Source organism: Hibiscus syriacus, unplaced genomic scaffold (assembly GCF_006381635.1).
Source record: "Hibiscus syriacus cultivar Baekdansim isolate YM2019G1 unplaced genomic scaffold, ASM638163v2 tig00111273_pilon, whole genome shotgun sequence".
NCBI classification, from domain to species: domain Eukaryota; kingdom Viridiplantae; phylum Streptophyta; class Magnoliopsida; order Malvales; family Malvaceae; genus Hibiscus; species Hibiscus syriacus.
Genome location: NW_024063040.1, coordinates 1311898 through 1325979, shown reverse-complemented (window position 1 = coordinate 1325979; position 14082 = coordinate 1311898). Strand labels below are relative to the sequence as shown.

The 14082-nt window shown below is 29.5% G+C and overlaps 1 protein-coding gene across 1 annotated transcript; it reads left to right on the top strand.

The window, feature by feature from the left end:
- Nucleotides 1-2494: 2494 nt before the first annotated feature.
- LOC120157622 (RING-H2 finger protein ATL11-like) lies at nucleotides 2495-3514 on the top strand. Its single transcript, XM_039168705.1, has one exon. The coding sequence runs from the start codon at nucleotides 2495-2497 to the stop codon at nucleotides 3512-3514; it is 1020 nt and encodes a 339-aa protein (XP_039024636.1).
- The last annotated feature ends 10568 nt before the right edge of the window (nucleotides 3515-14082 follow it).

Below are 14082 nucleotides of genomic sequence, written 5' to 3'. Positions count from 1 at the left end.
TACGTGTCAGTTCTTTATTTGCTTACACTAGTACCAGCACTCCGCAGAAAAAGGTTTGTTCCTTAGCCGGTTCCAACTGGGTAGTTCTGCGGTGCGGCGCCTAAAAAACGGCTAATATACGGCGTGACCGGTAAAACAAGTGACCGGTTAAAATTTAGACCGGTTATGTTATATTATTTAACCGAAAATATTATAAAGTACAATAACATACTAGGTAGCGCTTATATAATGTAATAGGTAGGCTTATATTTACCTATTTTATAAGTAAACAGGTATATTTATACTGATAGCATTGCAAATTTACCTATTACATTATAATATGTTGAAAGTGTCCATACTTTTTATAAAAAGGATCGATAATTTTTTTAAAGTTATGTAATTTATGTTTCAATTTTTTTAATAGTGTTTCATGTTTTTCACCTACAATATTAATTTAATAATTTCATTTGCACAAAAAATTATTTGATTGTTTTGATATTTTATAAAATAATATTTAGAATTTAAATTTAGCAATATTAACCAAAGATAATAATAAATATGTAATATATATTTTTATTATTTTTAATTTAATAATAATATATATCCTAACGTAAAAAATAAATCATTAGACGCCTATAATTACTAAATTAATATCTTAAAACTCACTCAAAAGATAACCTTAAATTAATGTTTTCCACAATGAAAAAAGTATGGACACTTTTATAAAAATGATATATACTTTACAACTACCTATTACATTATATAAACGATACCTATTACATTATATAAGCGCTACCTATTACATCATATTTTTACCTATTATATTGAAAGTGTCCATACTTTTTATAAAAAGGATCGATACTTTTTTTAAAGTTATGTAATTTATGTTTCAATTTTTTTAATAGTGTTTCATGTTTTCCACCTACAATATTAATTTAATAATTTCATTTACACAAAAATTTATTTGATTGTTTTGATATTTTATAAAATAATATTTAGAATTTAAATTTAACAATATTAACCAAAGATAATAATAAATATGTAATATATATGTTTATTGTTTTTAATTTAATAATAATATATATCGTAATGTAAAAAATAAATCATTAGACGCCTATAATTACTAAATTAATATCTTAAAACTCACTCAAAAGATAACATTAAATTAATGTTTTCCACAGTGAAAAAAGTATGGACACTTTTATAAAAAGGATAGATACTTTACAACTGCCTATTACATTATATAAACGATACCTATTACATTATATAAGCGCTACCTATTACATCATATTTTTACCTATTATATTGAAAGTGTCCATACTTTTTATAAAAAGGATCGACACTTTTTTTTAAAGTTATGTAATTTATGTTTCAATTTTTTTTAATAGTGTTTTATGTTTTCCACCTACAATATTAATTTAATAATTTCATTTACACAAAAAATTATTTGATTGTTTTGATATTTTATAAAATAATATTTAGAATTTAAATTTAACAATATTAACCAAAGATAATAATAAATATGTTTTCCACAGTGAAATAAGTATGGACACTTTTATAAAAATGATATATACTTTTTTTAAAGTTATGTAATTTATGTTTCAAATTTTTTAATAGTGTTTGATGTTTTCCACCTACAATATTAATTTAATAATTTCATTTACACAAAAAATTATTTGATTATTTGATATTTTATAAAATATTATTTAGAATTTAAATTTAACAATATTAACCAAAGATAATAATAAATATGTTTTCCACAGTGAAATAAGTATAAACACTTTTATAAAAATGATATATACTTTTTTTAAAGTTATGTAATTTATGTTTCAATTTTTTTTAATAGTGTTTCATGTTTTCCACCTACAATATTAATTTAATAATTTCATTTACACACAAAATTATTTGATTGTTTTGATATTTTATAAAATATTATTTAGAATTTAAATTTAACAATATTAACCAAAGATAATAATAAATATATTTTCACAGTGAAATAAGTATGGACACTTTTATAAAAAGGATAGATACTTTACAATATAACAAGTAAAAATATGACAAAACCAGATTCATTATGATAAAACCGGTAAAATTTACTTGATATGTTAAAAGTATGGACACTTTTATAAAAAGGATAGATACTTACCGATAACCAAAGTTTACCGGTTACCAAATTTTTTAATAGTTTTTCATATTTTCTACCTAAAACATTATTAGTTGTCAACATAATAGGTACCGCTAAACCGAATTTATTAAATACATTTTAATATATCCGGTACTACCGTATATTAACCGTATATTAACCCGCCTTTCCTGAGACAATCCCGTTCCAACTTTTTTACTTTGAAGCCAAAACTGGAACAACAAAAAGCCACACGCTCACTCTGCCGCGCGTATAAAATAAATTTATTATTTTTTATGCTTTGGTTTGCTTTTGAACCACAAGATAATATATGAGCATTGATCAGCAAAATCGACGTTCCAACTGTTGTACTCTCATTTGATTCGTCGTCTGATGAATAAAACAGATCGGAGCCATCAATTTCTTCGAGTTTTGAGGCAGAACTATGGACTCCAATGGCGATGCACGGGAAAGGCGACTTCACTCCTTTTGTTTCTCTATTTCGTGCTCCCGTTGTCAACCGCGCAAACCCAAACGATCCCAGTTCTGCCGCCTCCGGCGCAGTCCAATCTTAACGGTCCTGTTGCATCAAGATTCAATTCAAAATTGGCGATGTTAATGTTGGTTTTATGGATTGCGTGTTTCTTCATGGGATATTATAGCGTTGACTTAAGGGAGTGGGCGGAAAGGAGAATTCGACGCCGAAACTTGGATTCCTATACGAATTTGAGGACCCAGTCTAGGAGGTTGACACATGGAGTAGATTCGTCAGTAATTAAATCTTTCCCGACGTTTCTTTACTCGACGGTTAAAGGACTCGTGATCGGAAAGGCCGCCCTCGAGTGCGCTATTTGCTTGAACGAGTTCGAAGACGACGAAACGCTGCGTTTGATCCCTAAATGTAGCCACGTGTTCCATCCCGATTGCATCGACGCTTGGCTTTCTTCTCATTTCACGTGTCCCGTTTGCCGTGCCAATTTGGCGGTGAAGCCCGGCGAGACCATTAACCCCGTCGCGGTTCAAGTAAACGATCCGATATCGAATCCTGAAAACCGATCTAACGACAATAATATCGGTGACGAAACCAGCGTCATTGAGATTATCAATCAAGAAACAGACATAGAATCACAGGAAGAGAGTTTGATAAATCCAAACTCGACAATGACTCAAAACAAGCCATGGAAGTTGCCCTGGCTGTTCCACCGATCTCACTCGACAGGTCACTCACCGGTTCAACTCACTGAAAACCATGAGCGGTTTACGCTTCGGTTACCGGAAGACGCACAAAATCAATTTATGAATAACTCAAGCTGCGTGGTGTTCGCCGAGGAGAGAAGTTCAAGAAGGGGATACAGAAGTAGGAGTTTAGGGAGGAATTACTTTAACTACGAAAGTTCCCATCAATGGGTATAGAATAGAGTTACAGAGGAACATGAAACAAACAAAAACTAAAAGGAGAAATGGGTTTATACCTTACACCCATTGTCGAGTTGAATTTTATATTATATAAATATTTGTATTATATTTAAATAATTATAGCTATTATTAAACAATACTAATATTTTTAATTTATAATAGATAATTTATATATATATATATATATCATAAAAATTTAGGTCATGAGTAATTCTCTCCGTCCAGGATTAGGATATATTTAAAGATTCAATTGAGATTTATATAAGAATTTATATGTTGTCCATCAAGAATAACGGTAGTAAGATTTGAATTTGGTCATCTAAACTCAAATTCTTAAATCTCAATCACTTGTGTCAACACTCGTTGAAAGTTAATTTAAATATATTTGAATATTCTATTAAATTTATAATATTATATATTTTTGTTAAATATATTATACTATACTATTTTAAAAAATATTATTTTAGAATAATTAAATAGTCTGTTTAATATTTTATAATCAATCTTTTATTAAATTTAAATATTATTTTATAGTTCAATTACATAATTAATATTTTCGTTTATTTCCTGTATAGTCTTTAACTGCATATATCTCTATTCCATTCAAATTTAAAACTATTCGGTTATTATTCAATTTTATTTCAGTGAATATAATATACTGTTAACTTTCACGGGTAAATTGATTCAGTATTAATTCAGTCAATAATTTTATTTATTTTATAAAAAATTAATGTATAGAAAATAAAATGTTAACTGAAAATAATGATTTAATATATTAGTTTTTAATTTTAATCTGCTTGCGAAAAAAAAATGAAAAAAAGTCGGTGCAAAAAAAGAGAGTGCACGTTCTTTTTTATACATAAAAACATGCATGTCCTTTTAGAAACCAACTGGTGATACTGGTGGATGCATCTACATCCCAGATGTTTATTTGTGTAAATTTATAATTTTATCGTGTATATTATATTAGCAATTCATTTTATTGAAGGTGACTATTTTAAAATTTTATTTGTATCTGTTTCATACTATTTTTTTATTATTATTTATAGATATGTGTTCCTCCTGAAAAATATTTTTGGATCTACCACTGAACGGTGTTATGTTAAAAACAATAACTCGTGATTGGATCTGATCAGAGGTGGACTTAGGCGGAATGGGTGGATGCAGTCGCCTCTTAAAATTCTAAATTATCGTATATTTTAATTTTTTTTATGTATTTTTTATTGAAATTCTGCTTTTGCCCCTCTTAAAATTTTATAAGTTTAAATTCATCTCTTAACTTAAAATTTTACGGCCGTTCCTAGATTTGACCGATGCTACAACAACGTGAATGAATAATTTTATGTCAAACTAATTTGATCATACTAACAATAAATCTAAAAAAAATTAGATAATTTGAAATTAAATGTAAATTACGTACGAGTTTAAAAAGTTATACCAATATTTTTATCCGTATCAAAATAATCCATTCTTTAAAACGTTTGAAGAGTAAGACAGATTACATAGGCTAATCCTTGAAAGACAAGCCCGTTTGGTTCCTAAAGTCTGAAACTGAAAAATATCCACTCGGCTATACTTGATACAGTATTAGCTGCAATTCACCCTGTATTTCTTAGGATCGACTCATTGTGGCTTTTCCCATCTCATTGTCCCAAACAACTTATTTAGAGTGAAGAGCTTTTGACTGGTTCGTTCATTATTGTGCCTTCAAGGTGGTATTGCAATACCCCAAAAATTTAGTTAGTGGTCGAATTGAATATTTGGTGGCAAAAGTATAAACTTAGGAAAAGTTCATGGATCAAAATAATAGTTTCCCAAGAAGGTATTTTATTCCGTAACTGAGTACAGGGACGAAGCTAGGATCAAACATTGAGTGGGGCAAATTGTTTTAAAGAAAAAGAACAAAGATCTATTAAATATTTGAATCTAAAAATTGGGAGGGGAAAAGGTCTAATTTGAATAATATTTAAACTAAAAAGGACCTAATGTAACACCCCAAACCTAAATCAAGGATTGGGAGCATTACCGATATCAATAAGCAAGTACAAGATCATTAAAGTTTGAATCAAACATACGCAACAGACATTATAATTGAAGAGCCATTTTTTTAATACAAGATCAATCAACCCTTCTATGCATATAAATACACATTAATCAAATCTCAATCAATTTGCTTATCAATTAATTCGATTAAGCCATGAATCCTAATTTATCACATGTATTATCATTTAATTTGCATCCTTAATACATTAAACCAAATACTAGCATTTAAACCACATACACTCTATAAGAGTTTAGTGAACATAACATAATATGACATTTATACATAACTCTTCTTATATATATTTTTACAATACAAAAAGGGACCCTACATGACTTACACAAAAGATCATGCTTGTAGGCTATATACAACCAAAATAGCCATTGCCAATATATACATTACGGGTACATTAACTCCATAGCCTATAACACTTCATTATGTTCTTAGGCACATTTCATAAATAACTTAACTACCCACCAATTGCATGAGATTTGAACCACTATATTAAAAGATAGCCACTAACTAGAAGTATAAAGATAACAAAACAAGTCATACTTGCAATCTTTCCACGGGTTGTTCAGCTAGAGAGGTTGTGCTTCGAATACTCTAGAAACACGTGGTTTGGAAAAGAAAGGAACAAGAGTGATAAGTACTTAAAGTACTTAGTGAGATAACACTGAATTTCATTGATTCTTTGTCATTTAATGACTTTCACAATCAACTAATATTTTGATTTCATGTAAATACTATATACTATAATAATATAGCATTCAATTCAAATAATCTACATGATCTAGCTTCAATTTCGAACATGGAGAGAGTACACAATCATACACATTTAATTTAACAATCAACTAAATCAACCAATTAAACATTTCAATTCTTCTTCCATTCGATCAAGGCATAAATTACCATATATGCAACACACAATCTACATAGCATTTCGAATTAAGCAATTCAATCTATATAGCAATTCGATTTGAACAAATCATGCATATAGATACACTCTTCTAATTTAATCTTGTAAATTAATTTAAGCATTGGTTTCTAGATCAGTCTAGATAAGAAAGTCTCCAACCAACTGTCACCATACACTTTAATTACACCGTAGTGCTGGTCAACCCTCCAACTGTCACCAAAGACCAAATAACGTACCCTCCATCTATTGCCAATAAGCATTGTAGTGCTAGACTGTAGTCCCCCATATACAATTGAGCTCTAGAAAGGCATGCTCTTATATCTTGGACCAAATATTAACCAAGGACATTGAATTTTATTTGGTAAAAATTCAAATTTCCATAACATGGCCATCAAGAATTGTTCCATGTCAAGATTATACATTCAATTCCAAATTGATTGTGGATAAAATTGTCAATTTGTTCATCCAAGATTTCAATTCAATTGAATTCCAACATGGCAATATGCACTAACTCACAACTTGATTCAATTCAATCATGGCAGTATGCAATAATCCATAATGCAATTCAATTCGGTCATGGCAACATACATTTATTCACAAACCAATTCAATTAGATCATGGTAACATATATTTATTCACAATCCAATTCAATTTAATCAAGGCGACAAGCAATGACTAATTTACCAATTAATTTCAAATGACACTCAATAATTTAGTCTTTAATTTAAGTTCCAATATGACTTCATTTCATTATTAGTATATTGATTTCATGAACAATTGAACATAGCAATAAAAAAATAAAGGTTGGTTGGGACCTAATTCCCAACCCTAGCATAGTTAAACTCACAATACTCCAAGTTAACCTTGAATTACTATTTCTTTTTGCCTATCTTTGGTGGAACCTCCCTTAGTTCCTCCAGCCACTTTCTTAATTCTTTGCTCTAGCAATTTATAAACAACATAGGGACAATATTAGAATCAATACAATAGTAATTCAAGCTCAAGTTAACCTATTTGGCACTAAACAGATTCGGTTCTGGTCGATTGTACACCTTATAGTAATATGATCATAACTTTTAATTTACTAATCAGATTTTCAATTTCTTTATACCCTTATAAATATAATTCAATTATATTTCCAACCATGTATAGATTTTATTTTAATTTCTTCTATATAATTATATTTTAATTCGAGGTTAAGTCTATGAACTTCCCAGAGTTTCAACCCGAGCTGCAAGTTTCTAAAACTTGCAATTTAGTCCCATAAATTTACTTAAATCAATAAAATTTAGCTCCTAAATTGGGGTATGACACCATTAATCTTATTTTCAATGGTAATCTTACATTCTATGAATCAAACGTACTCTTAAAGTTATCTTACATACAAATCAAACCACTTTAGTGGTAAAAGAACTTCTATTATTTTTTAAGTCATGGGTTCAAACATCATGGATGTCAGCGGTATGAGCATTTAAAATCAAATAGTTGAGAGTTTTTTTAATTATTAATATGGGGTAAGTAAAAGGTAATATATGTTCAAAGATAAATACTCAACCATTTGATATTGAACGCTCATACCCCTTGCATTCCTAATGCTCAAACTCGGGACCTCAAAAAATAACAACAATTTATTTACCACTGAGAGTTTTCTTTGAACAAATCATATAATGTAATGTAACATCCCAAAAGTCGGGTCAATGACCAAAATGGAATTTTTGGTAATTTAGTGACCAATCTCAGAAAGATTGAAAGTTTAGGGATTTTAATGAAAATTGTTGGTGTTGGATTTAATAACAAAGTTTGGAAGTAATAAGGGTATTATGGTCATTTCTCAGAAAAGATTTTTATTTCCCTTTATAAAGGGTAATAAGCACGTGGGAAAGGAGAGAATTCTCCAGAGCTTTCTTTCTTTCTTTCTTTCTTTCTTTCTTCTCCAGCCGTGAGCTTCAAGAGAAAAGGTGAGTTTTCTGAATTCTTGATTATTTGTGGAATTGAAGGTTGGGTTTTGATCATTAGATAATAACTAAGCTTAAGGGAGCTTAAATTATCTTAAAAATCAAAATATAAAGGAGTTACGAAAGATTAAAGAAAATGGGTTTCAAAGTGAATTTCTGAAAAAGAGTTAATAAATGAACGTAGAGATGGAGTTTGACTTGTCATAGGTGTGAATAAGAAGTTATAAGTGTTAAATCAAAGTTTGGATAACATGGAAAATTGGTCATGATTCTTAATTTTAAGAATCATGAAGAGATATGAAAGATAAAGATAGCTTATATGGATATAAGTTGGTTTATAAAGTGGTAGTTGAGTTTAATGACATGATAGGGGTTTAAATAGAAGAATTGAGTGTAGAGTTGATGATTTTCGGGCTTGAATACAATTTCTGGGCATGATGCATCGGTACACATTCAATATATACCGATGCACTCTTAAAAGAAGAAACATCGAATGCCCGGAATGCATCGATGCAGTTTGAGTGTGCACCGATGCACCAAGACAAATTTTGAAGGTGCATCGATGCATTAAGGGGTGCATAGATGCATGAGAATTCAAAGCTATTTTGTGTATCGATGCACCTATATTGCATCGATATACCCCTAAGGAAAAATGTGAATATGTGTTTATTAAGTTCGTTTAAGTTGCTAGTATCAAATTACAAGGTGTAGGCATCTAATAATTGTCTTAAAATGTATAATTATGTAGATTCAAAGCCTAATCAAGTTACGGAATCATTGACAAGTAAGTTCGATCAAGGGGAAAGATAAGAGATTAGAATTGACTATTGAGGCCAGGTGAGTGCATACAAGTTAGTTTATGATGTTTAATGGAAATAAGACTTGCGACAAGTCTATTTCCTATATTAGAAGGCATGAATGTATGGTCATATGCATATGTTTGATTTGGGTATATGTGATATATATTATAGTATGTATTAAATGATTTATGTGAATGCATGTAGTGTGATAAGTTATATGAATTAAAAGAAATGATCAATATGATTTCATAGGAATGTGAAATAGGTTATATGATAGGTGACCATAAATGTTACATAGTAAATGTGATCAATTATGAAAATCAATATAATAGATTTATATGACTATATGAGAAGGGTGATGAGTTAAATAAGATTAGATTATAGAGTAATATGAGAATAATATATTAGTGAAGGGAATTAAGTATAAATGATGATGCCAAACTATAATATAAGTGTTATAGAGAAGAAGTATACTTAAAGAGAATTATGGTATAGGAGTTATATAAAATTTAACTAAATAAATAGATTAAACTGGTATAAATGGAAAATGAGATAAGTTAGGTAGTAATTATCTATGAGATAAAATAAGATTATAAGAATAAGTAGCATAAATGACCTAAGGAAAACTTATGTGTTATATGATTTAAGCATTGAAATGAACAAAAGATATATTCAGTTGAAGTTATTCAGTGATATGAGTATATGACATTACTATAAGGTTTAGATGAAATACTATACATGAATAAATGTGATTGTGTGAGAAATGATAGAAATTATATGAGAACATGTATATGTGAATTCGCTTGGTAATTAGGTAAATATATGAAATCATAAATATGAATTATGCAATGTGAAAGTAATATATGTGATTATATGTTATATGAATACAAGAACATGAGATATGTGACAGGTGAATTATATGGAAATGATCTACGTGTAAGTGAACTACGTGACTATGTGATTATATGAAAATGTGATAATGAGCTATGTGCAAAAACTATGAGACTACGTGTCTAGGTAATATGAATATGTGAACATGTGAAATGACATAAATGATAATGCTCATATTATGTGTCATGAGAGCTAGGGGTATAGTTGGCATGCCAAGAGTCGAGGGTCTACGCGGTCCTTCGGGACATATATGTATCCTTTGGAACATCTATGAGGTCTTTTGAGATACATACTTGATCCTTGGAATATGTATATGGATCTAAATGAATTTTCTACATGGTCCTTAGGGACATCTTATATGGCACTTTAGTGCATTTCTATGCGGCACTTAGGTGCAATTCTACGTGGCACTTTGGTGTATTTATACGAGGTGTGGTGACAACATTAGTGCACAACCTCTATAGACTCACATATCTATAGTTCTCATATGTATACATGGGCTAATAAAGAAGATGATATAAAAGAACCTTGTATGATATTATGTGCTTTGCTTGTAATCTTTATGATGAGAAATGATATATGTGATATGATGTTGATGTGTGTATAGCTTGGTTAAGAAGAATAGGTACAAGAACATCTGACTAAAAGATAAAGAAAGAAAATAAGACTATTAAAGAGATAATGATAAATGTATTACATACGCTTTATATGCTTTGTGTTAGGAAATATATTATCAGAATTACATGATGATATGTGTGTGTTTCTTGTGAAACAATATGTATATATATGCGTTTATGTTTGGAAGCATTTTATAGTATATCATGATTACATGAAATATGTATAATAGGAATTAGTTATGATATACGATAATCAGTTTATTTATGCCTCACTAAGTCATCAACTTAGCGTGTGAATGTTTCACACGTATGTTCCGGAAAGCTAGAAGAAAGGTTAAGAGGAGCAAGACAAGTCAACATATCTCTTACAAAAAATTTCAGATCAGAAAATAGAGGATTTAAATGACTTTGGTTATTTTGAATATAGTTGGCATGTACTAATTGGTTGAGTTAAATATGTTCTGATTGATTTTGGTTATTGTAGTCAATTTATGTAACTAAACTGCTTTTACTTTAATGAAAGTTTTAAATTTTCTTTGAATTTTGTCAAGAGTCAAAGTTTGAAAAGTTAATGTGACACCTCAGACTCGTATTCGGGTCGGGTACGGGTTGGGGTGTTACATTTAATGGTATCAGAGCTAAGGTTTAGCCGATTCTTGGCGTAAACCGAAGTCCAAGTGTCATAAAATGTGTACATGCCAACACAAAGTGAAAAAAAATTCTGATCTGATAGTGTAAGGAGTATGTTATCTTGCTAATAGAATAAGATTAGTTTAATATAGTAGAAATCTGATGATGAGAATTTCAAGGAAAGCAAGGGGTGAACCTGATGGTAGTAGCAATTCACCTGCCCTGGCCAGGCAGGAGGAAGAGCAGACACCTCAGGAAGTGCCTCATAAGATCAAAGACTGATTTCAGAAAGTTGAAATCATATTAGAATAGTGATATAAAGTTTTCACAGGTTTGAATCGGAAAAGTGATATGAAGTATTCTTATTATTTCATTGATAAGATAGAATATGGTGAACAAGTGTCACTATAAGAAAGTTAAATGATCTAAGGATATGGTTACAATTTGTAGAGAGTTCGAGAATAAGTGCATCACTGACAAGTATATAAGATATATGCATCCAGAGTTTATAAGTTTGAAATAAAGGAATAGTGCCGTATATAAACAAGAATGTGGATAGAATAAGAGTTGCATTTTAGATGGAAAGAGTTAGCGTTGGCTAACCAGATTATGTGATGGAAAATATATAGAAATATAAAATTTTAAGATGTTGTCAGGATAAGACAACCAAAGATGAGGAGGATTGGGATACAGTTGTATATTTTGATCATAATAATGTGACATAGTGAAGAAGATGAGGATTCGTGTGTTTGAGTAAAGCTAAGGATTGAAAACAAGAGTTTAAGAATGTGTATATCAGTGATCAGTTTATAAAATAAAGGAAGTTAGAATGTTGAGTTGGAACAACGGAAATTAAATTAAGTATGAGAATAAATGTGGATTTGATAAGTTAAGTAAATTACAGCTGAGATAATTTTGACTGAAAGGAATATATATATGAATGGTTTGATTAAGGTTTATGTTTTAGATTGGAACAATTCGTGGTGACTAACATAATTATGTGATGATAAGTGTATTAAGTTGAAGGATTATAAAATGTTATCAGGGTAAATTAACTAAGTATGGTGTGAATTGAGACATGATTATGTATTTTGATCACAGAAATGTAAGGTAATGAAAGGGACAAGAGAATAGCAATGTACATGAATAAGAGTGTGGGTGGATAATTGAGTAAATTGCACTGGTTGGATTTCAACTAAGAAGATGAATATGAGTAGTTTGATTAGGGCTTATGCCCTAAATTAAAAGTTGTTACTGATTAATTGTAATAGTATGGATAATAAAGTTATAATATTTGAAGAAAAGATAAAGTTAAGTTAATCAAGTATGATGTGGATTTGGATATGGTTTTGATCATATAGATATGATGTAGGCAAGGAAATAAGAATTTGTATGTTTTAAAAATGGGGCTTTGAGGAAGGAAATACAAGTACAAAAAAATGGTAAAGAATGAAGTTCTATATAAGTAAAGTGGATTATCTAAGTTATGAAGATGCGATAATGATCGGTAATCAGAGATGGGTATAAATGATCAGAAAAGAGTATGTGAACATTAAAGAAAATATATAATATGTGTATAAAAAGATTTTGATTTTTGAAGGAATGAAAGAATACAGGGATAAGAAAAAGTCAAAGATGTAATTTAAAAGATCAAGTATGACAAAAGATATATTGAGAGATAAGTTATAAGTTTGATATTGAAACGATACGATTTTCAATTATTAGAAGAACAAGAACGAGTGATTATTCTTTGAGTAAATATGTAAGGGTTATATAAAAAGATTATGTGTATAGTAATTCAAACAAGGATTAAGAAATGAGCAAAAGCTTGATTTATGTGCAAAACACATAGAGAATGATGAAGAATATCAATTGATTCATAATATTGATGAATGAGGATTAGGGTTACTGTCTATATAATAAATGATATTATATGGACTTATAAAGACGTGGATGTATATGAAGATTTGAGTTTGGGGAAAAAGGTAAGTTTGCTAGTGGTAACAGAAAAGATTAAGAAAGGGAAGCAACATGAAAATATTAGAAGACATGATATTATAAAGATATGCAGTGAAAATTCGAGGACGAATTTTCTTAAGGAGGGGAGATTTGTAACATCCCAAAAGTCAGGTCAATGACCAAAATGAAATTTTTGGTAATTTAGTGCCCAATCTCAGAAAGATTGAAAGTTTAGAGATTTTAATGAAAAGTGTTGGTGTTGGATTTAATAACAAAGTTTGGAAGTAATAATGGTATTATCGTCATTTCTCAGGAAAGATTTTTATGTCCCTTTATAAAGGGTAATAAGCATGTGGGAAAGGAGAGGATTCTCCAGAGCTTTCTTTCTTCTTCTTCTCCAGCCGTGAGCTTCAAGAGAAAATGTGAGTTTTCTGAATTCTTGATTATTTGTGGAATTAAAGGTTGGGTTTTGATCATTAGATAATAACTAAGCTTAAGGAAGCTTAAGTTATCTTAAAAATCAAAACTTAAAGGAGTTACGAAAGATTAAAGAAAATGGGTTTCAAAGTGAATTTATGAAAAAGAGTTAATAAATGAACGTAGAGATGGAATTTGACTTGTCATAGGTGTGAATAAGAAGTTATAAGTGTTAAATCAAAGTTTGGATAACATGGAAAATTGAGAATGATTCTTAATTTTAAGAATCATGAAGAGATATGAAAGATAAATATAGCTTACATGGATATAAGTTGG